Source organism: Juglans microcarpa x Juglans regia, chromosome 1D (assembly GCF_004785595.1).
Source record: "Juglans microcarpa x Juglans regia isolate MS1-56 chromosome 1D, Jm3101_v1.0, whole genome shotgun sequence".
Taxonomy (NCBI): Eukaryota; Viridiplantae; Streptophyta; class Magnoliopsida; order Fagales; family Juglandaceae; genus Juglans; species Juglans microcarpa x Juglans regia.
This window is the reverse complement of record NC_054594.1, coordinates 8,982,777-9,010,762: the sequence shown is the minus strand read 5'-3', so window position 1 is coordinate 9,010,762 and position 27,986 is coordinate 8,982,777. Positions and strand designations below refer to the sequence as shown.

General features: G+C 36.4%; 2 protein-coding genes across 3 annotated transcripts; one reads left to right on the top strand and one right to left on the bottom strand.

Annotated features, from left to right (window-relative positions):
- Positions 1–409: 409 nt before the first annotated feature.
- On the top strand, positions 410–3,802 carry LOC121266167 (1-aminocyclopropane-1-carboxylate synthase 1). The gene is made up of 5 exons (XM_041169914.1): positions 410–770; positions 1,125–1,256; positions 1,435–1,595; positions 2,556–3,611; positions 3,644–3,802. The coding sequence occupies exons 1-4, from the start codon at positions 624–626 to the stop codon at positions 3,565–3,567; spliced, it is 1,452 nt and encodes a 483-aa protein (XP_041025848.1). The 5' UTR covers positions 410–623; the 3' UTR covers positions 3,568–3,611; positions 3,644–3,802.
- A 21,125-nt stretch (positions 3,803–24,927) lies between these two features.
- On the bottom strand, positions 24,928–27,448 carry LOC121266153 (heavy metal-associated isoprenylated plant protein 39). 2 transcript variants are annotated; one of them, XM_041169893.1, is made up of 3 exons: positions 27,129–27,448; positions 26,610–26,688; positions 24,928–25,618 (listed from the first exon to the last, which is right to left on the bottom strand). In XM_041169893.1, exons 1-3 carry the CDS (start codon positions 27,132–27,134, stop codon positions 25,185–25,187), a joined length of 519 nt encoding a protein of 172 aa, XP_041025827.1. In that variant the 5' UTR covers positions 27,135–27,448; the 3' UTR covers positions 24,928–25,184. The 2 variants fall into 2 exon arrangements, with proteins under 2 accessions (XP_041025827.1, XP_041025834.1); XM_041169900.1 differs by having other exon boundaries at positions 26,610–26,685.
- Positions 27,449–27,986: the final 538 nt, after the last annotated feature.

Here is a 27,986-nt window from a genome sequence, read left to right as displayed (position 1 = left end):
GGCCAAAAGTAGAAATGGTATACATAAATCGTGGAGGCTTGTCATGAATAGCTTGGGGGTGGTGGCGAGTTTCAAGTCCAAGAAATCGCCGAAAGCATCACGCAGTATCAGTACTTCAAGGTCTCTCGATCGTTCAAAGCTAGCGTGGATCGTAAGTTTCAGGGAAACTTCATTGTTCTCGCTGATCTTATAAAGTAAAACAAACAGAACTTGGCTTCCATGCATGGATGGAAAAATGGTTTTCTCATTACAAAAAAAAAAAAACCCAAAAAGTACCCAAGATCAAGTTTTCCACATCATGAACAACACGCAATTCCATTAATATGTTGACCAAACACTGACACTAGCGCCCGTACGTTTCATGAGCCTTTACTATAGCATTTGAAGTTTTGAACTTATTGGTCGACTTTTCTGATCTCTGTTCTCCCTGGCTTTCCTATAAATTCAAACATTCCCTCCCTTTGTTTCTCACTTGGACGCATTCTTGATAGCTAAACAGATATATATTTCAACTCCCCCTCCTCCTGATCTACCCGCCTTATAAATTCCCACATTATTCTTCTTTCCCTAGCTAGCCTCTTTTATTTTGTTTTCATCAGCTTTAGAATCAACAACATTGCAAAATGGTGGTGTTGAGTAAGATTGCAACAAATGACCGCCATGGGGAGAATTCTCCATACTTCGATGGATGGAAGGCCTATGATATGAACCCTTATCACCCTACCAAAAACCGCGATGGAGTTATTCAGATGGGTCTTGCTGAAAATCAGGTTTGGTGGAGGAGATCGAAATTTATTATATGAGAAAATATTGTTTTTTCCCGATTGTTTTTTTAATTTTTTTTGTTTCATTTTTTTAACACATTTAAATATTTAAAAAAAATTCACAATATTATTAAAAAAATATTCTCTTAATCATTAAGTAAAAAAAAACTAAAAAAACAATCCGGAAAAAAAAAAAGGGGGAACCCGTTTTATTTTTCTTATTATATATATATATATATGCTTATATATTAATGTTACCATCTCGATCACTTGATATATATATATATATATATAGTAGCAGTACTGCAGCACGTCAACATACAAACTGATGATCATTGCTTTTTTTTAATATTGCTTCAGCTTTGCTTTGATTTGAGTGAAGACTGGATCAGGAAAAATCCCAAGGCTTCCATTTGCACAGCTGAAGGAGTCGATGAGTTCAAGAATATTGCCATATTTCAGGATTACCATGGCTTGCCGGAGTTCAGACAAGTAAATATATATAAACTTATTCTTACACTTGACAGAATCAATCAATCATATTTCAATGGCTTATGAAAAAACAAGAATCATAGACATAAATGGAAAAAGTACAGAAATGGATAAGAAATCTAGACGTAATAATCACGGCATTTTTTGACAACCGGATGTGTTTTTTTTGTTTTTTCAGGCTGTGGCGAGCTTTATGGGGAGAGTAAGAGGTGGTCGGGTCAAGTTTGATCCAGAACGCATAGTCATGAGCGGTGGAGCAACAGGAGCAAACGAGCTAATCATGTTCTGTTTGGCAGATCCTGGAGATGCTTTTCTTGTACCCTCTCCTTATTATCCAGCGTAAGGATACTGATATATATCTCTCTGCTCTTTCTGCACTCTGATCATGAATATAATAAATATTACCATTTTGGTTTATGCGCATATAGCTCTTATCTGTTTTGTGTGTTTCTGCAATATATATTTTCAACCTCGAAAATGGCCCATTATTTTAATTAATTAGAAGAATTGCAGGAGAGGAATTCCAAGTTAGTATCCGGGTCATGGTCTTGACCACGCGGTTCTGAACATATAAACAAACTGAGATTTTGTCATAGACATTCATTCCTAAAGTCAATCGAGTCTAAGTGGTTATAAATTTTGGTTTTTGGTTTCAAATTTTCTTCATCCTTCCCTAAAAATATAAAAGATTAAAATAAAAATAAAAAATAAAAAATAAAAAGTTCTAATTTGCTTACAGAAGGGTCAATTGTTTGGTTAGTTGCTGCAAGGTCAAAATGTTTCTTTACCAACTTGGCAACCACCCACCAGTTCAAAACCAAATAATTCAGTGTACGTGTACAACAGCTGGATGTTTGGACAATTTCCAGACACACACACATATATAATATTCTCAACTTTGAAGTTATACCTACGGCCTGTAGTTGTAGTTGAAAATTCCGCAAGTCAGCCAGTACATGACTTGGAGTCTTGGACCACAATTACTAGTACCACCGTCGATGGCAAGTCGAGGTGGCTCAAAAACACTTAATTGCTGGCTTACAGCCTCTTGATTAGAAAATTAATTTTTTAATAATAGATTATTTTTTTCAAAACGATTACGTAATATTTGTATACTCCGCAATTATACGTAGCATTAATTGTTCATGTTTTAAATTGAATGGATTTATAACTTACAAAATTTCATGAATTTAAATTTGACGAAAAAATAAAAATAGATTTTTTAATGAAGTGATAAAATCATAATGATATCGCTCAAATCGATTTCACTCATAAAATTCTGGATTTGCTTGCTTGCAGATTTGATCGCGACCTGGGGTGGAGAACTGGTGTGCAGATAGTTCCTGTTCACTGTGATAGCTCCAATGGTTTCCTAATAACAAAAGCAGCATTAGAAGCAGCATATGAAAAGGCCCAAGAAGACAACATCAACATAAAGGGCTTGCTCATTGCAAACCCATCAAATCCTTTGGGCACTGTTCTAGACAGAGACACACTAAAAAGCCTAGTAAGCTTCGTTAATGAAAAGAACATCCACCTAGTTTGCGACGAAATCTATGCAGCCACTCTCTTCAGCACTCCAAACTTCGTAAGCATTTCCGAGATCATGCAAGAGATGGAGTACTGCAACCCTGATCTCATTCACATCGTTTATAGCTTGTCTAAGGACATGGGTCTTCCTGGCTTTAGGGTTGGCATAGTTTACTCTTACAATGATACTGTCGTGAGCTGTGGCCGCAAAATGTCGAGCTTCGGATTGGTATCCTCCCAAACTCAACATCTGCTTGCGGCAATGCTGTCTGACGAGGAGTTTGTCGGGAACTATCTGGAGCAGAGTTCGAAGAGGCTAGAGAAGAGGCATAACGCCTTCACCAAAGGACTTGCGAAAGCAGGGATTACTTGCTTGAAAAGCAATGCTGGCCTTTTTGTTTGGATGGATTTGCGTAGGCTTCTCAAAGAACAAACACTTGAGGCTGAGATGGCGCTGTGGCGCGTAATCATCAACGAGGTGAAGGTCAATGTCTCCCCAGGATCTTCGTTCCATTGCTCAGAACCAGGTTGGTTTAGGGTCTGCTTCGCAAACATGGACGATGAGACGGTGGAAGTCGCACTCCAGAGAATCAATGCATTTGTACGTCAAGAAAAAGATGGAAATAATAAGGCGCAGGGGAAGAGAACTAAATGTTTGCCAAAGAAGCTTCAGCTTAGCTTCTCCTTTCGAAGATACGATGAGGGACTCATGTCGCCACACATCATGTCCCCTCACTCTCCTCATGTTCCTCTCTCGCCGCTTGTTCGAGCAAGGACTTAGATCAGATATCATGCATCACAAACTGTCATGTTCTTTCAAAATAATGAGAGAAGAGGTATAAGTAATTATTATAAGTAATTATTACGCTTGATTAATTCCTGCATGATAATTTTAGGAGTAACTATTTTTTCCCCGGCCATGTTGTACGTGGGTACTGCTGTAAGTTTTTCATGGGACATGATTATGTTTCGTTTATCATGAAGGCCAGGGTAATTTGTTTTTTTTTTTTTTTTTTTTTTTTAAGGCATGTACTGAAAGTTGTTTGATGTAACATAAGGAAGCTATTATATATTAATTTATGAAATAATTTCTAAAGTTCAAGATTACTCAAGTTCTACATATAAATTGCTTCAAAAATAAAAAAAAGTAATATATATTAGATACAGTTTTAATATATGAAGGTTCCGCACTCTATCTTTAAAAAATAATGGAGCCCATCATTAAAAAATAAATATATATGTGGATCTCACATTTATCTTTTTTTTTTTTAAAAAAAAAATAGTATACAGAACTTTAATAATCTAAAACTATATCTCAAAATTATAAATATATTCCACTCATCATTAAAAAATATTTATGATCTTTCAGATCCTGTACTCTATAAATGTATATATTATAATGTTAGACATGATCGATCGATGTGAGGTATGACTAATTCCAGTAGTGCTCATGATCGATCAAAATGACGTAGGAATAGAACTGGCAATTCTCCCCACCTGAACTAATTAATGGGTTTGTTCGGAAAATCAACATGAAATATTAGTGATGCTAAATTGATTAATGTCATTAATAATAAACATGACATGATCATCATCATCATCCTTGAGTATACGACGTCCAATGACGAGGCTGCTATCACAGCAAGCTGGGCTAGCAGCTTGGAAATTAATGAATTAATTAATTAATATCATGAATACAGTTAATGGGCACGCCAATTTATCTGCTTAAATATTGCTTCCTTAATGTATATCATGTATGACTCAATTTGAGAAGGCTCCAACTCATCATCCACGGCCCAACATTGCGTGGAGATATTGATGTTGATCATGGCACACTATTTAATGGCAAATCTTATATCAATCCAAAATGCTCCAGGAAAGATTTATGTATCATGAGTTTGTATAAATTTATGTGACTTGTTATAGTATATCAAATTATAAAATTGTGAAATAGATCTAGCTAACATATTATAATATGATCTAACTGTGAAGGAGAAAAATACTCATAACCCATAAATTGGGACCAGCCCACCAAGCCATCACTAAAGACAAAGGAGAATAAGAATGAGATAAGAATGGATCAAGGAGAGCAAGTCAGACATGCCAAGAGGGCAAGTCATATCATGGCGGGGAGTTTCAAAGCATGCCAAAAAGAAAGTAGGCCAAGGAAGGGCTAACGCATGCAACAAATGGGTACATATATAAAGCATATAGCCAGATGAAAGGATATAGAATAATAAACGACTTCTACTTCTCAGAGGGACCTAGCTCTACCTTAATTAGATCTTCTTCTTCAAGTAGCCTCTCAAGGAAGACAACGCCCACCACAAGAAAAGCTTCAACCTTCTCTATACATTGAAATATGAGGATCCATGAGTGATTGTAAATAGATATATTATATTAGAAACTTCCCTTCCCAAACCCACGTGAACGTAGGCATATTGCCGAACCACGTAAATCTTGGTGTCATCTCCTTTTAATTTCACAACACTTATTTTTCATTCACCGCCATAGACGTACGAACCGCCACCATACAACCGCATCGGAACACTACCGGGGGCTCCGAATAATTCACAACGTGGCACTGCCTGCGTGGATTTTCTCAGGCTCGCGAAACACGACGTCAACAATGGCGCCATCTATGGGATCTATGTTATCCCATAACTAGCGTGTCCTTCGTAGGCAGGCAATAACACACTCTTAGAGCTCGCGATGTTAAGAAGAACAAATTGAAGCGATGGAAAGAAAAGCTGACGAACAATCTGCGATAACACAGAAGAAGGATGCAATGAAGGCGGAAGAAGGATGATTTTTCGGTACACTGAATAAATTCCGAATGATGAATAAAACTTCCTCCAGATAAGTATTTTTAGTATTTTTGAATTTTTTACATTTATAAAAAAATGGGGCAAGTAAACCTTTACACGCCTAGGCGGAGAATCGAGCTCCTTGCACTCAGTTCATTCTAGTGAACTGTACAAGGATTAAAACACCCAGTTAAAACCGAATGCATAAAAGTCATGCCGCCCGAACATTACAAGGTGGACACTGTGCACTTAAGTGCACAGTGGCACTCAAACATTGCTCACACCTGCACAGTACTCAAATAAGCATTGTACACTTTTGTGCACAGTGCATGATCATGCACGTTCAAAACATGCATGCATGCACATCCATAGGCAAGACCATTGTGCACTGTGCGAGTGCACGGGGCCCAGCCTCCCGTGTGCCCAAGGCTCACTGAGCCACGCTGAGAGCCCAGGCACCCGCTGGCAATCTTGACTCCAGAGCCACGACCCCCACCCAAGGGGGTCGTGAACAGTGCTCCCGTGCGCATGGGGAACAGGCTGTGGCCCAGCTACTACGCAGCTGTAGAGCGGGGTCGGCGCACACCATGCGATGCGCCGACAGCGTCTGCCTCCTCTAAGCCGATCAACGGCCGGCCACTCCCACCGATGTGATTCCACACAAACCACGTCCCGCAACACCAAAAATCAATGCATGGCCCAGCCGTGTTGCAAATGGAAGAGGTACTGGCGGAGGTCCTCTTGGTCTACCGGAACTTTCTCAGTCGCTATGTGAACCGCCGACGAGGGCCCTTGTCTACCCACCCTGTGTGCGCCCCGCTAGGTACACGGGAGTTCTACGGTGGCACTATGTCCACATGCTCGAACTCCAGGTCCGACACCACCTACTTGGAAGTCAGTAGCTCAAAAACAACACACTCGAACTTCCCTCAATTCGGTGAAATACATGCACGTAGGCAACGAAGCTTACATAAAACTCAGCATGGGAAAACACTCCTCGGTAAACTGCATACTTAGGCTGCCTAGCTCGGTAAGTACCTACTCGGATTGGAGGTCCACAACTTGGAAATCATTGCACATGAATCACTTACTCGGAAACCATCACACGGCAACATCTATCAAGTTCTGGAAGATATCAAGCCTGCACAAAAAGTCGCATGCGCGACATTCGCCATGTATGGGAATGATAGGACCCCATGCTTTGTGGCCCATAACCAAGCCACTAGCCAGGCCAGCAATGTCAGCCATGGGCCAGCCTAGCCCACTATGGACTCATGCATGCCATGGGTCAACTTGGCCCATGTCAACTATGTTATTACTTATTGTTTATTTTAGTTTAATTATTTATTTTTCAATGGATCTATTGGGAGTTTTCAAGTTGTAATCCTTATAAATAGGACCATTAGTCTTTGCATTGACATCTTTTAGCAAATTCCCTAGTGGGTAGACTATTTTGTTCTTGAGATCACCATTCGGTGCTAAGACACTTGGGCTCTTTGGGGTGCAATACGTGAATCCCCTAAGAGAGGATCACAACTTGCAATTCGTGAATATGTGTGGTTCAATCTATCTTGTTCTTTTTATCTTTAGGATGCAATTCGTGAATCCCTAAGGATCCATTAATCTTATGAGTATTTTCCATCTCATCTCTTGTTTTCCATTTTCTATCATTTGATCTTAATATTTTATGTGCATTGTTCTTGAGTTGTTCTTGAGTATTTATCACTTGTTCATCGTGTTCTTCATTTGTTCTTGGTGTTCATCCATTCCATTGCTCATTTGATCTATTCCATACCACATACTCGACTACCATCTTGTTTGTCATCCTTTCTATAAATTTGACACTATTTCCATAAAGCCTTCCCATCATCCAACTTGCCCTAGCCAAAATACCTAGCCACCATCTTCCATCAAACCCTAACTATATTCCCCACTTACCATACTCGACCAACCCTAGTGTTGCCCTACTTTCCATAATAGTTCACATTCCCATAATTGCCCTTCATCACTCAAATAACCATTGACCTAGCCGAACCCATCTTGCCTCTCATCTTCCCATCTTGGTCACTTACCATAATTAGCCCACCATCCACATAAGCCCTAGTCGTCCACCTCAAGATTCCATAAGGTAATTCATTCCTTTTAGGAGTCTTAAGTTCCTCAAATTCAAAATTCAAAATTCAAAATTTAAAATTCTAATTCTAATTCTAATTCTAATTCAAATTCAACTCCCTTAATTTAAGCAATTGCAAATCCTCTTCGATTCCTTAAATCACTCTTCTTAAAATCTCTCTAAATCAACTATTGACTTGTCATCTTAATTCAAATTCAAATTCTCATCTTCACTAAAAAATTCCTTCCATCTTACAAACTTCCCATATTCACTCCTAAACTAACCAAATCTAGCCAATCTTCCTAAGACCAAATCAATCCCAATCCGCCCACCTTAGCTTCCAAACCCTAGCCTCACTCTTCTATCTCATTCTCAAACCCTAGAATCATCTTAAACTCCAACACTAAGCCAACTCTTCCAAATCTCGAAATCCACCCTAGCCACCTCACAAAATCCTAGCTACGCTTCACCTTACCAACCCTAATCACCATCTAAGTGGCACAAACATCAAGGGCAACCCTCCAAGCCATTCTCATTGCATCAAACAACCCTAATCAACTCTTAGAACACTCTCACTCCATCAACTTGGCGCCACTCTCCAAGAACAAACCTTAACCTCATCTCTTCCATTCAACGCTAGCCTCCATCATCTTGGCACCTCACTCAAGAACAATTCTAGCCACCCACATTGATTTGCCTTAGCCTAAACATTTAGCCTACCCAAGTGTATCATCTTCATCATTCCATTACTTAAACACCATTCCTTTGGTGAAAGCCAAGCAAGATAGCAAGATCACTCGGTCATCATCTTCACCAAGACAAGCTCGTGGACCTTAGTGTTAGGGACAAGACCGAGGTCCCTAACAAGGAAGCCCCTGACAGACCAAACAAGTCGTACAGACAAAAATTGATAAAATTGCACAACTTGCATGACACTTTTGTTTTGCTTCACTCGAATGTTCTTCTCGGATCGGTTTTCCAGCTTGGCTTGGGTTTTCCTTCTCAGCTCGAATGTTCTACTCAGATCGGTTTTCCTACTTGGCTCGAATTTTCCTGCACGGATCAGTTTTTCGGCTCGACTCAAATCGGTTTTCCTACTTGGCTCAAATTTTCCTGCTTGGCTCGGATTTTCCTGCTCTTATTTGTTTTCCTGCTCGGCTCAAATGTTCTGCTCGGATTGGTTTTCCTACTCGGATAGTTATTTCTGCTCAGCTCGGCTTTTCTACTCGGCTCGACTCTGCCCTACTGCGCTATTCTACTCTGCACTACTACGCAGGCAAGCACGGACACTCCTTGACTAATCAACAATTCCATGTTCGTTACTCAAAAAATTCATGTGAAATTATATTTCTACTAACAAAGTTATTTCCATTTTTTAAACGAGCTACCGGGTGCAGAAGGTCAAGAACCGCCCGACCTACCAAAAACAAGCTCGATCTCTAGATCGGCCCCAAAGTATAAAGCACAGGAACCATCCATGAGCTCTGACTTGCTAACAATTATTCTCAAATCTAAATAACTTGTTGAGTTTCGTGCAATATGAGATGCATTACTGAGGGAGCAGGGCCCTCGAGCTCTACCGACCTATAAGTGCCAATTTACGAAGTATAAAGCACAGGAACCGAGTCATGAGCTCTAAGTCTCTGACCTACTAATAGTTATTCTCAACGCAATCTAAATGACTTGCCGAGCTTCGTGCAATATGAGATGCGTTGGTGAGGGAGCAGGGCCCTCAAGCTCTACCAACCTATAAGTGTCAAGTCACGAAGTATAAAACACAGGAACTGAGTCATGAGCTCTGACCTGCTAACAGTTATTCTCAACACAATCTAAATGACTTGTCTAGTTTCGTGCAAGGATGCTAAACGATGCTTTGGTGAGGAATCAGGGCCCTCAGGCTCTGCCAACTTATAAGGGCCAATCAACGAAATATAAAACACAAGAACCGAGCCATAAGCTCTGACCTACTAACAGCTATTCTTAATGCAGTCAAAATGACTTGCCGAGTTTCGTGCAAGAATGCGAAACGATGCGTTGGTGAGGAAGTAGAGCCCTCGGGTTCTACTAACCTATAAGGGCCAATCCACGAAGTATAAAACACAAGAACAGAGCTATGAGCTCTGACCTGCTAACAGCTATTATCAACGCAGTCTAAATGACTTGTCGAGTTTCGTGCAATATGAGATGCATTGGTGAGGGAGCAAGGCCCTCAAACTCTACCAACCTATAAATGTCAAGCCAAGAAGTATAAAGCACAGGAACCGAGTCTTGAGCTCTGACCTGCTAACAGCTATTCTCAACGCAGTCTAAATGACTTGTCTAGTTTCATGCAAGGATGCGAAACGATGTGTTGGTGAGGGAGCAGAGCCCTCAGGCTCTGCCAACCTATAAAGGCCAATCAACGAAATATAAGCACAAGAACTGAGCCATAAGCTCTGGCCTACTAACAACTATTATCAATGCAGTCAAAATGACTTGTCGAGTTTCGTGCAAGAATGCGAAACGATGCGTTGGTGAGGGAGCAGAGCCCTCGGGTTCTACCAACTTATAAGGGCCAATCCACGAAGTATAAAACACAATAACAGAGCCATGAACTCTGACCTACTAACAGCTATTCTCAACGCAGTCTAAATGACTTGTCGAGTTTCGTACAAAGTTACTACCTGCTATGCATTGGCAGTGATAGAATCTCCATCAAACAAAATCTCCATCAAACAAAATCTCCATCAAACGGAATCTCCATCAAACCTAACATAGTCGCTAGACTCTCACGAGTTTCGTGCAAAGTTACTTGTGGCGCCCCCAATCTCCCTTACATAAATACACAGGGATCGAGACGCCAGGATGGTGACAACACGGTCACACATCCCAACGAAGTGACAGTGTGTGTACATGTAACAGTGTACAAATAAAATAACGCAGCAGATAATCAACTAAGTACCAGAATTTATTTACAATCAAACATCAGTAAAAATTTAAATAGCAGTTATACAGTCATCCATAAAAATATAATACAATAGTTTTCAAATAAACAAACGAGTGATCCCAGATCACTCCTCAGGCGGAGCCGTCTCCTCAGGCTCGCCCTCCTCCTCCTCATCTGCATCAAAATCTGCGTTACCACAAAATGGTATCGCAGGTAAGTATAACCCAAATAATTCTCAAGAATAAAATGCATTTAATGCAACCAACATGCATGCATATGATGAAATATGCATTTTCCCTCAAAACATCATTTTTCCCGAAAATGATAATTTTCCAACACATGCCAAAATCCCATTTGGCCCAAAAATAATCCGTAAAACATTTTCCCAGAAAATGATTTACACAAAATCCAGCACACACTATTTTCCCAGAAAATAGCCAATTAATCCGTTATTACCCTATGCACCATGGCCTCCCCTAGGGACCATCCGCACGTCCTGGCTTCGTAGCGGTGCTCAGTTCCGCGCCCGGCGCGTACATGGCCAAGCACCCACACTACGCAACGAGCGATGCCCAGTTCCGCGCCCAGCGCGTACGTGGCCAGACATCCTCTAGTCCCCGCCAGCAGAAGGACCATGGAGTCGGCACGAATCTCTCGTCCGATCCCATTATCGCTCGGCGACAATCCAGGGGACGTTACTCAGTTTATTCCGCTCCCGAGTAACCAGAGGAGCTCCACTGAGATAATGCCCCATCTCGGCTTGGGGTCGTGATACACACGCACCCAAATTTCATACTCACATGAAAATCCAGTTTTCATAAACACATGAACATGAATGCAATGCACAAAAACCCAATTTTCCTTTACAAACATGATCATGCATGCCAAATGCAATGTACATGAACCAACATAATATCCAAACCAACAATTACCAATCTAATCAAATCCAATCAAACAACTCTAATCACCAATCCATCCGACCCCCGTACTCCTCGGATTCAGTCCGACAAAACCAACTAACAATTCAAATACAATGAATGCGTTAGTGCAAAAATACATTAAATTCACAAGAATTCCTTGAAAAATACTTACAGCGCTATATAGCAATTTCCGAAGGATCACGAAGCTGAAAAAGGTGACGTCTGAGCAACACCACAGTGTAAAATACACTGTGGCCGTGGGTCACAATATCCAAATTTTCAACGGGTGCAAACGAAGACTCAAGATTGATAGGGTAGGGCCTAAGGAGGTCGGTGAAGCTAGTGGTAGTGAAGGTTGGCCGTGGGTGACGACGCAATGGGCGGTAGAAGACCAAAATACCCAAATCAGAAATGTAGATGGTGGAGCTTCACCGGTGGCGGATCGAAGCTGGGGTTGGGTCCAATGGGTTGCCAAGAAGTCGAGGATGAAGTGGTAGGAAGATGGCGGCCGGAGGTGGCGCGACGGCGGCGTAGTGGTGCGTGGAACGCCGCGGCTTCAATGGGTTCGTGGTGGTTAACGGCGGCGATGGAGGAGCTGGAAATGGAGGGGGGTGATCGCCGGCGGCAGGGAGAGCGGAGGAGCCGGGCGGTGTCGACCACCGCCGGCGCATGGCGGCGGGCTGGGGGAGAGACGAATGCACGGCGAGAGAGAGAGAGAGAGAGAGAGAGAGTATCGCGCGCGGGAGATGGCCAGGAGTGGAAGAAAAAAAAAGAAAAAGAAAAGAAAGAAAAAGGAAAAAAAAAAGAAAAAGGAGAAAAGAAAAAAGAAAAAAGAAAAAAAATGTAGGGAAGAAATGAGGTCCAATCCTCATAACTTGGGTCACAAAAATGATCCAATGGAAACGATTTCAAAATCACAAGTTAAATAAAATAATTTAAACGTAATGGTAAAATGAAATTAAAATAATTAAATCTCACAGTAATTAATTAAATATGAAAAGAAATTTAAATGCATAACAATAAATAAATATTAAGAAAGCACATAAAAATAATTTTCACCAAATTAAAATCATAAAAATAAACTCACTAAAAATCCAACCAATTTTAAAATAAGAGAATAAATTTTGAATCCATAAAAATAATTCCTTCAGTAAAAATATACTAAAATACGGGGTGTTACATTACTACCTGCTGGAGGTGGACTTTACGCAATCAAGTCCACCTCCAGCACCTTTCGAGCTCCACCCTCGCGCTTTACGCGATCGAGTTCCCCTCCCGCACCTTTCGAGCTCCGCGCTCGCGCTTATGCGGTCGAGTCCACCTTCCGCACCATTCAAGCAGAAGTCCACCTCCTGCACCATTGGAGCTCCGCGCTCATGCTTTACGAGGTCGAGTCCACCTCTCACACCATTCGAGCTCCCCGCTCGCGCTTTACACGGTCGAGTCCTCCTCCCGCACCATTCGAGCTCCGCTCTCACACTTTAAAAGGTCGAGTTTAAAAGGTCGAGTCCACCTCTCGCACCATTCGAGCTCAGCGCTCGCACTTATGCGGTCGAGTCCACCTCCCGCACCATTCGAACTCAGCACTCGCGCTTACACGATTGTGTCCACCTCGCGCACCATTCAAGCTCCGCGCTCACGCTTTACACTATCGAGTCCACCACCCTCACCATTCAAGCTCCGTGTTCGCGCTTTACGCAGTCGAGTCTATCTCCTGCACCACATTCGAGCTCCGCGCTTGTGAGGCATTATTGGGCCCAACCCAATAAATAGGAATAGAAACAAAGACTGAGGAAATAGGAGCGAAGAGAGATTGAGGAAATATGAGAGAAGAGAAATTGAGAAAATAGGAACGAAAAGAAACTAATAAAATAGGAGCAGAAAGAAAAGCTGAGGAAGTAGGAACACATTAAATTTTCTTTATAATTTCCAGTCCCCAAATGGTGCTAAATATAAGCGGGGTTCTGTGAAGGTGAAAAATACCCATAGCCCATAAATTGGGGCCAACCCACCAAACCATCACTAAAGACAAAGGGGAATAAGGAAGAGATAAGAATAGATCAAAGAGAGCAAGTCAGACACGCCAAGGGAGCAAGTCATATCATGGCATGGAGCTTCAGAGCATGCCAGAAAGAAAGTATGCCAAGGAAGGAAGCTGACGCACGCAACAAATGGGTACATATATAAAGCATACAGCCAGATGAAAGGATATAGACTAATAAACTACTTCTCGGAGGGACCGAGCTCTCCCTTAATCAGATCTTCTTCTTCAAGCAACCTCTCAAGGAAGACAATGCCCTCCACAAGAAGAGCTACAACATTCTCTATACAGTGAGATATGTGGGTCCCTAAGTGATTGTAAACAGATATATTATATCTAAGACTTCTCTCTCCAAACTTCCGTTGACGTAGGCATATTGACAAACCACGTAAATTTTGGTGTCATCTCTTTTTATTTTCAAAATACATATTTTTCATTCACCGTTATGAATGTACAAAACGTCATCGTACAACCGCATCAAAACACTGTCGGGGGCTCTAAATAATTCTCATCGTGGCACTACCTAAGTGGATTTGCCCAGGCCCGCGAAATACAACGTCAACACTAACCACATCAATTTAAGCTTTATATTATGAAATCTGTTTGAACCTAGCACTTCTCATGCACTATATGTATTTGGACTACGTTGCTGATCATGTAATTATTTAATGAAGTGGCATGTTTATATTGGTTGATTATGAAACGGGTTGTAAATGAGTTCTAGCGGTATTATTATTCATCTCATGCTAAATCCCTAATTTTCCTTAAGTAATGCTACTATATATGTCCTATAATCTATATCACTCATGATTCTACTCTTTGATGTGACGTGCCACATGATTTATTAAGAAAATTATAAATACAAACATAAAAGGTCGAAAAAATCTATTATTTTAGTCTTTATTTTTTTATATTTTCAAACGACATTTAATTTTTAATATATAGTTTTAAAAGAAATTTAATTTTTTTAATAATCCTCTTAACACATCAAGAGAGTAAAATGAATGGTATAAATTAGAGTGAATAGTTGCATTACTTATTTTATTTTTGTTTTCGGTCTTGCAATTGAATGTCATGCGCAAGAAAAATGCCATATATATCATTGTCAAAGTGGTCACCAAATTGATGTGGGAGCTAGGCGAGTATACAGCTGCGTGATCATGCATGCAGTTGGCGATACTTGGCGTGATGACTGATGCATGCATGGTTGTTTCTTTATGAGATGGTTCTATATATGTGCGTGCGTGCGTGCGTGCGTGCGTGTCTGCGCTAAAATCCAGCTAAGCCAAGGAATGACAGATCATACCTGACCCACCTGCATGCATGGATATCATTTCCTCCAATTTTTCTCAGCAAACAAACCGACCTTTGTTTGTTGTTTAAAGACCTATATATCCTTCTGTTGTTGGCATGCATAGAAAGACAATCAAAACCTCCTGTCCCTTTGCTCTGCAGAAATTGACATGTTTTAACTTCTATCGGAATTGCAGTCATTAATATGATGTGATCTGTTAAATAATTACAGTCATAAGTACTGTATAATTATTTTAAAATAATAAATAAATATAAAATTTATAAAAAAAAATTAATTATATAATAATAAATTTTAATTCTTTTAAAATAAATATATAATATTTATAATTATTTTAAAATAATAAATAAATATAAAATTTATAAAAAAAAATTAATTATATAATAATAAATTTTAATTCTTTTAAAATAAATATATAATATTTATATATTACACGAATATATATAATATTACTCTTCATTCAATTGATTATCTTCATATATATATATATATATATATATATATTGCAGAAAAAGCAATTAGGTCACAGGGCTGTGCAGGCTTCGTCTGGTTTTTGAGGTTGTGGGGAATTCAAGTGCTATTTTTTTGTCCTGGAGCGACCTAGCTAGCTATATAGTGCTTTCTATTAAAAAATAATTCAATTAAAACCACTATAGATATGAAAAATGATAAAGCCATCAAGATATGTACTGAGAATTGTTATCGGACTGTATTTGTTTGTTTTTTTATTTAATAATTAAGAACGTACTTTTTAATGAACTAGTCACAAGAATTTTTTAAAATATTTGGTAGAAAGCAAATAAAAAAACAAAGTACAAAATACACTATCGGTTAAAAAACCTTAGTGGACATAGCAGCGTCCTTTAGATATATATATATATATATATATATATAATGATTCTCGAACAAGCACGCCTGTTAATATATAATTACATGGAACTACAGCAAAAGCCCAATCAAAGGAAAGTTAAAATAACATGATAAGAACAGTGACTTATGAATAAAAAGATAAACTTTTGTGTTGGAAGGACAGTACAATCATCACACGAAGTACTAAGGTTATAGGCTTTGATCAAAACCCTCTTAGGACTTGAACCTAGACACATTCGCTCGAGCCAGAGGTTTAATTAGTTCTGGTCTCCCAAAATATTCCATGGTGCGTACGCTCCAGAACGGCTAACGATTCGGGAACTGTCTCGTAAAAGAGAGAGAATATTTTCTGTGTGAATTGTACAAACATCGTATAATTTTTTTAATATAAAATTTATATAAAAATTAAATTTTTTAACAATAAATTTTATTATTTTTCAAAACTATATATAATATTCCTCCTCGCAAAATCAATACTGCAATTCTTGTGAGAGCAAGAATCTGGCGCGAGTTATTTCGTGCGAAATATATGTATAACGTGATTGACTGGGTGTGACCTATAGAGAATTCCCTCAAATATGTGGGTCTCGCATGTTTCTAGCGAACTCCTTATTTTTGCATTTTTAGTTCGTCTAATTTTCAACTAAACTCTTCCTAACTTTTTTTTTTTTGTAATATCATAAACTCTTTCTAACTTTATTAACAACTGAAATTGACCAAGTTTTAAAGCTAAGAATGGCAACAGAATTGTTTTATATGAACAGAGTTTATTTAAAATTTGAAAAGAAAAAATGTGAAAAAAACTCATAAACTCCTCTTTCAAAAGTCTTATCTACCAAAAGTAATTGCTATTTAATACCCCACAAGATGGAGAATAAATAAAGTAAACTCTCATCTTGTTTTTCAAAGTAGTAAACTAATGACTGCCTAGGGCTTTAGTAAGAACATCAGCGAGATGTTGAGAAGCAATGTAAAATGTCTTTATAACTCCGACTTGAAGCTTGTCTCTTATAAAAAGGCAATCAAGCTCAATGTATTTTGTGCACTCATGATGTACATAATTAGCAGCAAAGTGTACAACAATTGTATTGACACAAAAAAATGAGAACTATCAATATAAGGAACAAGAAAATTTGAGAGTAAAGTTAGAAGCCAAACAATTTCACAAGTAGTGGATACCATAAAATGGTATTCAGTCTTCATTGAAGAACTTAAAATAATTTGTTGTTAATTTCTTGGATTTTCAAGAAATCAATGAATCTCCTAGAAAAATACAATACTCACTAGTGGATCGTCGAGTGTCAGGACATGAACTCTAGTCAGAATCTGTAAAATCTTTAACCTAAAGAAGATTGTTAGCTGCAAAAAACAAACCATGAGTTGTTTGCAAATGTGGTTGCTGAGGCTTATCCATATATTGACTGTACAGAAAAAGTAAGGTCAGGTCTTGTAATTGTGAGATATAGAAGTCTACAAATGAGTCTTCAAAAAACTATAGAATCCTCCAATAATTCACCATCATCTTAGTTAATTTTCATATTCTGCTCCATGGGAAAAGATGTTGGTTTAGCACCAAGGAAACCAACATCTTGAATCATCTCAAGAGCATATTTTCATTGGCATAAAGAAATGCCTTGATGAGATTGAGCAACTTCCAAACCAAGGAAGTATTTAAGCTATCCAAGATCCTTTAGTGTGAATTTTGTTTGCAACAAAAGTTTCAATTGATCAACAAAATATAAATCGTTGCTAGCAATCAAAATGTTACCAACATACATAAGAAAAGCAATAAAAGAATTACCTTTAGTCCGAGTAAAAAGAGAATAATCAACCCTTGACTGAATAAAACTCAGCTCATGAGGAGCGGTGGAAAACTTCAAAAACCATTGGTGTGAGGCCTACTTCAAACCATAAAGAGACTTGTTTAACTTGTAAACTTTAGATTCCCCCTTAGTATGAAAACCAAAAGGCAATTTCATGTAAACTTCTTCCAGAAAATCACCATGTAAAAAAGCGTTATTCACATCAAGTTGTACCAAAAACCATGCAGTTATGGACGGCAGCTATGGTAAGTAATGTTCTAACAATGACCATTTTAGTCACAGGTGAGAAGGTTTTAGAATACTCTAAACCTTCGCGTTGGGCATAACCCTTAACAACCAATCGCACCTTAATAACGTTCAATAGAACCATCAACTCTATATTTGATTTCTAGGGCTACAATCTCAACAACCATGGCATCTCTCCAATGAGAGTGTTGGATTGTTGGATGGTAGAACTCAAACTAACTATCAGCAGTAATTGCTAACGCAAAAGATCTATGTTTAGGAGATAAACAATGATGAGAAAGAAAATTAGTAAGGTCATATTGACTCCTTGTTGAAATAGAAACAGAACTTGTGGAAGTGCTAGAATTTGATACAGGGTGTGTAGTAAAAGAGTTACAATAATAATTCTGCAGATAACTAGGAGCTCCTTAGATTTGAGATAATTTACGAACTGGTAAAGAAGCTATATGTGAATTTATGGGTAAAGAATCTAGATTTGTATTTGAGGTTGAGTTTGGATCTATATCTGTATTTGAGATTGTATAAGGAATATCTCCATTTATAGGGTGAGAGGGTAAGGTGAATGTTGAAGGCACAGTAAAAAATTTAGATGTTGATGATTGACTTGGGAATGGTAGTGGAATAATAGGTGACTGCACTAAAGTAGATTTAGAAGGAGAAACAAAGGGTAGGGAAATAGAAACTTTATAAGAAAAGACATGCTCATGAAAAACAATATGTCTAGAAATAAAAGTTTTTTTTAAAGCAAGGTCTAGGAGCTTGTAAACCTTTATACCAAAGGGGTAACTAGGAAGGACACATTGTCATGCTCTAGGGCCAAATTTGGACCGACTTCTAGTTAAAGAAGAGGCAAAACAGAGACACCCAAAAATTCTAAGGTGATCATAACTGAGAGGGGAATGGAAAAGCAACTCAGAAGGAGATTTATGATCCAACATAGGTGTTGGAAATCTATTTATGATATGAGTGGCTGTCAATATAGAATCATTCCAAAAAGAAAGAGGTAAATGAGATTGAAGCATTAGAGCTCTAGCTGTATTTAGAAAATGTTGGTGTTTGCGCTCTACAACAGAATTCTGTTGAGGAGTTTTAATACAACTAAACTGACGTAAGATGCCTTTAGAATTGAGAAAAAGGACAACAAAAATTTAGTACCATGATTAGTACAAATTTTCTTGATTTTGGTATTGAGTTGGGTTTTTATTAATTTGAAGAAGTTAGGAATAATATCTGAAACTCCAGTTCATCTTAAAAGATATACCCATATGGCTCACGTACAATCATCAACAACAGTTAAGAAATATTTGTGGCCTTCAATAATGAGAGTGGAGAATGTCCCCCAAACATCATAGTGAATTAGATCAAAAGGAAATTTAAAAAAAATGAGGATTATTAGAAAAGGGTAATTTCTTTTGTTTGGCCGAAGGACAAACAGAACATGGAAAACAAGAAAATAACATGCAAGGAACAAGTTTATTGAGAAATTTCACCTTTGAAACTTAGGGATGACCTAATCTATGATGCTAAAGTTCAAACAGTGTACATTTTGATGACTTCGAACAAATAGTCAATTGTTTAGTTAAATTTGAAGAAAATACATATAAAGGTTTAGAGGCATGAGAATCATTGAGGAGAGAGCCTGATTGTTGCAGTATGTAGAGTCCTCCTTTTTGTCTACTCACTCCAATTCACTACCAGTGAATCAGGTCCTAGATGAAAACAATGTCAGAAAGAAAAAATAAACAGCAAGTTAGAGATGAAGTTAACTTGCTAACATAAATTAAGTTGAAGGAAAAGGTTGGAACACAAAGGACATATCTAAGAATTAGAGTGTCATAGATCTGGATAGTGCCAATGTGTGTGACAGAAACTCAGTGGCCATTTGGGAGTTTGACTGTATGTTTATAACTGAAGTGAAAAAAAGAAAAATATGATGTAGAGAGGACCATATGATATGTGGCTCTCAAATCAAGAATCTAATAAAGAGAGTCAATATTAGAAATATTCAATGTATTAGAGGAAATGACTGAAGGAATATGGTGATTCAATTTATGAGGAAATGAGATTATACTAGATGCAACTACATTAACAGTGTGTTGTGGAACATTAGATGAAGAAACAGAGGTCGATAGTTGAAGCATAGCCAATAATTGTTGATATTGAGACTCAGTCAAAGAAATAGGACAGTCGAGCAAGTGTTGTCAGAAACTACTTGATTTGCCATGGACTATTGCCTTAGCTTGGATTTATACCCCGATGGAAACCCATGGAGCTTAAAGCACTTCTCTACAATATGACCAGTGGCTCCACAATGTTTGCAAATTGGACGTTCTTTCTTGGACATGGATCTGGCAGGACAACCATTATCGGCTTTGACAATAAAAGCATGATTTTCAGATGATGAAATAGGGAGAATCAAGATCTCATGTTGTTGCTCTTCTTGTAAAACAAGGCTAAAAACCTCTTTAAGGGGAGATAAAGAATCCATTAAAAGAATTGGAGCCCTAATAGAGGAGAATGAATCATTGAGGCTAACAAGAAATTGAATAATATGTTCGTGTTGAAGATATGCATTGAGAGTATGATCACCACCACAAGAGCAACGTGGAATCGACTTATAGTTAACCAATTCATACTAGAGAGCCTTCAAACGTGTAAAATAGGCACTAATAGAGAGTTGTTCTTAACAAAGAACAGAAATCAACTTCTGTAACTGAAAAATACGAGGACATTCTTTTGGGAGAATCGTTCCAAATCTCATAGACTGTGTTGATGTAAAGGATGCTAGCAGAAATTTCTGATGAAACAAAGTTGAGGATCCAAGAAATTACCATACTATTGCAGCGCATCCTTAAAGTAAGCAGAGGATTGGTTGAATTTGAAAGCTTGAGGATAGTTCCATCAATAAACCCTAGTTTGTTTTTAGTAGACAAAGCCATGGTCATAGATCAAGACCAAGTATGGTAGTTGTCACCAATGAGAGGCTGGGTGACGAGAATAATGTCAGGACTATCGCCTAGATGAAGAAAGAAAAGACTAACAAATTCTTCCATCGAAGGAGAAGAGTGCATCGACGCCATGGGAAAGAATAGAAATGTGTAAAAGGTTTTAGAAATGGAGAAGTCTACTATGCCGCCCAAAACATACTGTTCGGTTTGATCGCTCGGTATTTTTTTTTTATTTTTTAACCGAATGATGAAGAAAGTGATTTTAAATATATTAATGTATCTTTTTTTATTTTTTAAAAATATTTAAATACATTAAAAAAATGTGAATAGAAAAATAAAAAAAAATACTTTTACAACTAGCGGTAACACCTAGCAGTGTTATTCTCGCGGCAGAGTAGAACCGCTCTTTAGAAATTTGATACCATATTAAGAGAACAATGGGGAGAAAAAATATTTTCTGATATTATTACCTCAACAGCAATACAAGGGTATATATATATATATATATATATATATATATATATAATATATAATGTTTACAACTCATAAAAAATATTTACATTTGGTTACATACAAAATACAAGTTAGAACTAAGTCTAGTTAGAACTGAACTAAAGTGACCAAGTACAAAAACATTGATTAGTACATCAAGTAAAAATACTTAAATCAAACTGACATAATTTGATGTGCTACGTTAGATTATAAAATCGATTTTATTATAAAATAAATCTAACGAATCACACAAAATTACGTTAATTTGTGAAATTATTTTTATGAAATTATTTTTATAATTATAACACTTCTCAATACCATTAAGTATCATTTATTGACGATTATATTTTTACCTTGCACGAAATCAAATGTCGAAACTTGTTAGAGACATTGGTTGGAAGCTAGAACCGTGATACATACACTGAGCGGAGTACACACAAAATAGCCACGGAGGGTAGGTAAAGATGGGTCACAGTTCATGCAATATTCACGTCGTCTTAAAGATTGAAAACCTGTGTTTTTTTTTTAAATAGTTAACTGTATTGTATTATTCTGGATACAAGTGGGAATATCATCAAATAGAGACAATGCTATTACGTACTTATGCTTAGAGCGTTACGACTTAAAACATCAGCTCTGGAGTTGCAAGCTTTCCTAGTATGCCGTACAGACCACTTAAACACCTGTTGAGGTTTACAAAAAAGCATGCATTTAAACAACTTTTAAAAATAAAAAAATTAAATGGAAGCACTTCCTGATTCTTGGAGTTCTCCAAACGCATGCACCCGTTTATAATGAGAAAATTCGCAATGGAAAGGATTTCTACATTTTAAAATTTAACCTTGTATTTGAAAAATATGAATATTTATGATGAATTATTTATAATGAAAATGTTTATTTATAGCAAAAATAGACTTATTTTAATAAAAAATAATCATTTTGATAAGAAATAACTAGCAGCAAATAAACAATTTTTTTATAATTATTTTCGATTATATATCCTTTGTGGACAAGCAATCGATGGTCTATAATATGAAATAACTTATATTCAAATGGTGACATCTGTGATTGAAATTTTCCACCATAACATGACACTTCTGCTCTAATTGTTGAACTATTTTCTGTTCTAAAAATTAAGTTAAATAACTTAAATTGATCTCGACTAAAAAACTTTATAAAAAAACAGGTAGACAACCATATATACTTTGGTCAAAACAGAGAGATCTTATCATCTATTTGAATAAAAATAACAAATTATAAGATGAAAGGAAATGTTTCTCAACAACGAATTAAGAGAATAATATTCTTTGTTTTAGAAACTTATACCCAATATTAATTGTATTTATTCATATTCATGTTTAAATGTTTTCCAAGTATATAAGCTATCTAGCTAGTGGCTAACATCAATTAATTAAAAGAATTTAAAGGGGTACTTTAATTATGTGAAACTGACTTGATAACATAAGTTTGATGAAGAGTAGGCATCGTTTAACCACCATTGGCTTTTGCCATGTCATAATATTGTACTCAGTGCCCACTGACTATGTCATGACGTGGACGGATAGTATACTTTCTGGATATCAGTATTATCAAGTTAGCATAAAGTCTTTGATCTAGAAAGTACTTGAAAAGAGAGACGGCTAGCTGCCAGGTTTGATTGATTCAGACACTTCTTAAGTTAATTCCTTAATTTGTTTTTTTTTTAGTTAAAATTATTTTCAGTACTATTAATTCCTTCTTAAACTCACAGATTTTAGCAAAAATATATATACACATGCATACACATCTAAGTAATACTATATATAATCTTAAAAGTTTATAATTCATGTATTAATAAAAAGTTTAGATTTTTTTTTTTTATGTAAATCTCGTATTTATCATTTTTTCAAATTGAGTATGTCGGGCTTAATATATACCCTAAAACTATACAATTAAATCATTTCTCATTTGTACCGAAAATACTCGGAAAAAAAAAACGTCAAAAGCCAAAATATATCCATCATTAATGCAATTCCAAGTTTATTATCTTTCAAGGTTAATTTCCCATTAATGTTAGCTAACTTGAAATAATAATTAGAATCTCGATAATTTATAAAGGCACATTATCATTCTCAATCACGCATGTCGATATGTTATATTTTAAGTAATCTTTATATCAGCCGCTTAAATGGCATCCACTTGAAATATGTCACATCCTCAAATATAAATTATAAAAAAAGTGATTGGGAATGACATGGATTAGAATCAAGGAGATTACTATTCTTGTTTTAACTTATACAACCTTGTTTGTTTGGTTGCATGGATTAAATATATATATATATATATATATATATATAATCTGTCAACAGAATAATTACAACATGGCTTTACAGTATGGACAAGATCATGCATGCACAGATCTAGCTATCATGTTATAAGTAAATTATAATTATGCAGTACACTTGCCACGGTTAGCCACATGCATTAATTTACAGTTTAATTATTCTGAAAGCATACAAAAAAACAGCAAATGTATCCATGTGGATCAGTACAGATTAAGGTTGGAAGCTTGTCTAATTGCATCAATTAAGAATTAATAGAGCAGCTAATTAAATTACTACTTTTATAATGTAGTGTTTGGTTTGTATTTCTAAAGGAAACATTAATATATATATATATAAATATAAATGTATTGGGATATGGGATATGGGGTTTTAGAGATATACATCAACTCTAATCGTGTACCAGTGATAAAAAGGTAGAAAAGAATGGTGGGTAGGGTACAGCTTTTTTAATCAAAACATGATTCTTTTAGGCAGAAAGCTCCGTAAGCTAGCTAGCAAATTATCTTCTGCCACGCCCAATAGCCCCATGAGAAGAAGATTTGGTTTGGAAAGTAGACTATTTTATTTTATTATTATAATTTTTTTAAATTTTAACGTAAAATATAATAAATAATTTAAATTTTTTAAATTTTAAAATAATAATAATATTAAAAAATAATATTTTAACAATATTTTATTATTTCAATTCAATTTAATTTAACTTAATTTAACATTTAAACACAACTGATCATCTCGACCAATCACTCCAAGGGGGCCATAACCTTTGAGTTCATGTAGGAGAGAGACAGATCAATGAGACCCACAAATCCATCACTTTTCTTCTCTTTCGGTGTTCTTTTCTTTTTGTTTTTCATACGGAAAGGAAAAATACAGCTTCAAGATGACCCACTTCACAAACTCTCCAACCCGTGAGCGTACGTACTCTAGCTAGCTATGCACCTTCCTCGTCCCACAACCATGAATTTAAACCACTCGAGAAAAGAGGAAGAGATTTATTTTTCCTTGTAGAGCGATGGATTTAAAGAGAAATTTTACGAAAAAAAAGTTTATGAATTGACATTACGATATGAGACGTCAAATCTATTTAATAGTTAAAAAAATAGAATTTAGATATGCGACGATATCAAGGTCTCAAAATTTTTTAATTTGTAAAATTATTTTTATAAGATCTTTTTTAGATGAATTATCTCTTTGTTTTAACATATTAAATGAGATGTTAAAACGAAGAGAAAGAAAAAGGTTCTTGATCAGCTAACTATATATAAGAACTTGTGCCCAAAAATAAAAAAAAGCATTACATAGAGATACATAAATTATAGTGTTCAAACCGAATTCAAAGACTTATTTATTCCCTGATCTCTGCATTTTACAGATCATTGCGCTTTAGAACGACCGATGAAGCATTACCCCCGTCTTATATACAAGAGCTCCTGTCTTCTTGAGTCTTGGACCAGAGTTGCCTGCATATGAATGCCTGCCTCCTCCTATACTATTTGACAAAACTCCAATCCCATTTAACAAAACCTGAGGAAAGATTCATGATCTCTCACACTAAGTTTAAATTTGGTAGCCCATTTTATAAAATAACACAGGCATTTGGGTTCTCTTCCATGCTTTGCACATAGTAATATGAGGTAAGGTGCGGATTGTAAGCTTTGTAAGCCCTAACCAGCTCCAAGACAGGGTCTGGCGGCGGCGGCGCCTCTTTCTTCTTCTCTTCTTCCTTCTTGTCTTCCTCTTTCTTGGGTTCTTCTTTCTTCTCCTCTTCTTTCTTTGGTTCCTCCTTCTTTGCTTCCTCCTTCTTTGCTTCCTCTTTCTTTGGCTCCTCTGCTGCCTTGGGTTCTTCCTTCTTTGGCTCCTCTTTCTTTTCAGGTGCTTTTACAGGCCCTACTGAGATCATAGTTGTCAATGGCCAATATTTGCGCAATTTGCTCACCACATTTACCGGATCCACCGTCCCTATCACCGTTAGTTTCTTGTCCTTCATGTCCATTGAGATGGAATCAATCCCTACATGTTATATTAAAAATCAAACAAAGAAGTTTAAAAAAACAAATTTAAATAAATTAATAATCTAAATAATTTTCTAATAACCAACGTTTGTACTTTGTATATTCATAAAGAAAAATATTTTTTATCAGTCACTATTTATTATTCTACACATCACATTTTATAAAAAATACTCTCTTATTTTATGAAAAATATTTACACATTTTATAAAAATATTATATATAAGATGTATGAATAAATAATTACTGATTTTCCTTATTTTCAAAATAGCCCCTAAAGTCTACCAAGTTCGAATAGTCATTATTTGGAGTGCACATAAAGATAAATATGACGAAATGTACTGGCTGACGATCTGTCACGTACTGATGAGGACTCGTACCCGAAGGGAAAAGACGTTAGTTCCTTAATTACCTTAATATTCAAAGAATAGCACTAGTTCCGTTTGCAGTTTATCGTTGTAAGTCACCGTTAGTCTAAAATTAGTGTTTTTTATTCATATTATTTTATTATTTTTAAATATTTTAAAAAAATAAAAAAATACATCAATATACTTTTCTTATTTACTAAATAAATTTTTTTTTTTTTACAAGCAGTTACATTGAAGCGGTATAGTTGGACAGCAGACTAGCTTTATTGATATTTAAAACAGATCTAGCGTCATTTATTTCTAATAAAATCCCAATTTATAAACTAGCAAAAATTTATTCAATTGTTTGTTGCGGCAGTCAATCGATTGGATGATGATGCACAAAAAACGTGAAAGTGCAGGCTGCAGGGAAAAGAAAACACAAAAATATGCGTAAAGTTTACGCGAAGACATGTTTCTTTTAACGTAAAAATATTTTATAAAAATAAATTTATATAATATGTTAAATAATAAAAATAAATTATTTTTTTCCTGAAAAATACTTCAGCTACTTGTTTTCTTTGAGATCAAGGAACTAGCTAGATAGGGACAACTTTAAACGAAACGTAAACAACGATTTGGTACCCGAAAGAGTAGAGACCGTCCTCATCGCCTTCTGCTTGGCTTTGTCATCGTGTAAATCCAGCTTCAATATTACAACCTTCTGCAAGAACAATGAAATCAGTATCTCAACCCAGCAGATCGATCTTGTTTGATAATTAGATTCAAACCAGTTTTTTTTTTTTTTTTTTGGAAGACTGAAGATCAATCAGACATAGCATATATCCTAAATCTGAACAAACAAAAATGTTTCAGAAACCATTAAAGATCTTTTTGTAAAATCTCAGCATGCAGTATCAATCTATAAGTAATTAAAGCACTCAGGACCCATCTGAGAACTTGTTCCTAGGAGGAAATATCATTAAAAATAGAGAATAGTTAATTAGCATATATAACCCATGAACAATTAACAAACATGCCTTAGATTCTCTCTAAAGAAGAAAGAGAACCCAAAAAAGGAAAAAGCCAAGTTGTTCAGGTCATGAAGGAGGAGGATCAGAAAATGAAGGAAAATTCAAAAAGTTAGTTGGGGAATCATCAGACCTTCATGATATATATTCGTATATCCTGTTTTTCAGTAATATGCAGATAAAAAAAACAGAACGTTTGAAACAGATGGGAGAGGCAGCAAATGGCTGAGGTATGGAAAAGATGGGGGGGAGAGGATCAAGCCAAGATCAAATCGAGTAATAATGCTTCCATGAAATCAAAAGATAAAGGAGAGAGGTTTGGGCCGGCAGACTGGTACCACGATACCAGAAAATTCCGAATCAAACAAGAATTGCAGAATAGGAGAGAGAATGTAAAGCTAGAGAGAGAGAGAGAGAGAGAGAGAGAGAGGATGTATGTAATGTATGAAGGTTGAAGGAGGGAAACCAGAGGGTGTATATAGTCCATCTCAACCTTGTTGGGAACATGATCAAGCAGTGAAGCATCATCCTTTTCCACGCGAATCATACGAGAGTGAATATCACACGTGGCCTTGTGTCACGCTTACCCCACCTCAATTATTTAAGTTATATTTCATATATATATATATATATATATTAGAATTTTTAATATAGATTTTAAAAATTGGCCATAGAAATTCAAAAAATTCAAATCTATTAAATATTTTTTTTTTCAAATTGAAATTATGTTCTAATTAAGAATTATTTATGTACTACTTCAATAAGACAAGGAATAAAAGTATATTATAAAGTTTTAGGAAAAAAAATATGTTCTAAAGCATAATTATTTTATTAAATTTCACATTCTACAAGATAACAAATAAAAATACCAAACAGATTGAAATTAGTTTCGCTATCCGCCAAAAACTTTGCAACTACTAGTGAAAGCAAAGGGAAATCATTTATATATGTATTAAAAGGTGTTAATCATAGAATGAGTACTCTTTTACAA